Source organism: Charadrius vociferus, unplaced genomic scaffold (genome assembly GCF_000708025.1).
Source record: "Charadrius vociferus isolate BGI_N301 unplaced genomic scaffold, ASM70802v2 scaffold1020, whole genome shotgun sequence".
Classification (NCBI taxonomy): domain Eukaryota; kingdom Metazoa; phylum Chordata; class Aves; order Charadriiformes; family Charadriidae; genus Charadrius; species Charadrius vociferus.
Genome location: NW_009646502.1, coordinates 689719 through 690473, shown reverse-complemented (window position 1 = coordinate 690473; position 755 = coordinate 689719). Strand labels below are relative to the sequence as shown.

General features: G+C 58.5%; 1 protein-coding gene across 1 annotated transcript in view; it reads left to right on the top strand.

The window, feature by feature from the left end:
- Positions 1-742, top strand: part of CHPF (chondroitin polymerizing factor) — a 2621-nt gene extending 1879 nt beyond the window's left edge. The window contains 1 exon segment of the mRNA XM_009884191.1: positions 3-742. Within this exon segment, the coding sequence (XP_009882493.1) occupies positions 3-742 (740 nt within the window).
- The last annotated feature ends 13 nt before the right edge of the window (positions 743-755 follow it).

Sequence of the window (755 nt, the reverse complement as noted above, 5' to 3'; positions counted from 1 at the left end):
AGCAGCCGCCTTTGAGAGCAGTGAGAACGCAGTGCTCACCTTCCTCTTCATCTATGACCCCTTTGAGGCCCAGCAGGTCACCCAGAATGACATCTTTGCCGCAGTGAAGGCCCAGATCACCGAGTACGAGCACAAGTATGCAGAGGTGAAGATCCCGTGGATCAGTGTCAAGACAGACGCACCCTCCCAAATCAAGGTCATGGACATCATCTCCAAGAAGCATCCTGTAGACACGCTTTTCTTTGTGGCTGGTGTGGGAACGGAGGTCACTGTTGACTTCTTGAACCGCTGCCGGATGAACACCATCAACAACTGGCAGGTCTTCTTCCCCATCCACTTCCAGGGCTACAACCCTGCCATTGCTTACCACAACCAGGAGCCACCTGCCACGCTGGACCTGCTGCGGGACGCGGGGCGCTTCGACCGTGACGTCTTCCACGAAGCCTGCTTCTACAATGCCGACTACATGGCGGCACGCACCCGCATGGCGGGCGACGTGCAGGAGAACGAGGACATCCTGGAGACCCTGGACATCTACGACATGTTCATCAAGTACTCCAACCTGCATGTCTTCCGCGCTGTGGAGCCTGCCCTGCTACAGCGCTACCGGCACCAGGCCTGCAACCCCCGGCTCAGCGAGGAGATCTACCACCGCTGCATGCAGAGCAGCCTGGAGGGTGTAGGTTCTCGCTCCCAGTTGGCCATGGTGCTTTTCGAGCAGGAGCAGGGGAACAGCACCTGAACCGGGGCACGGA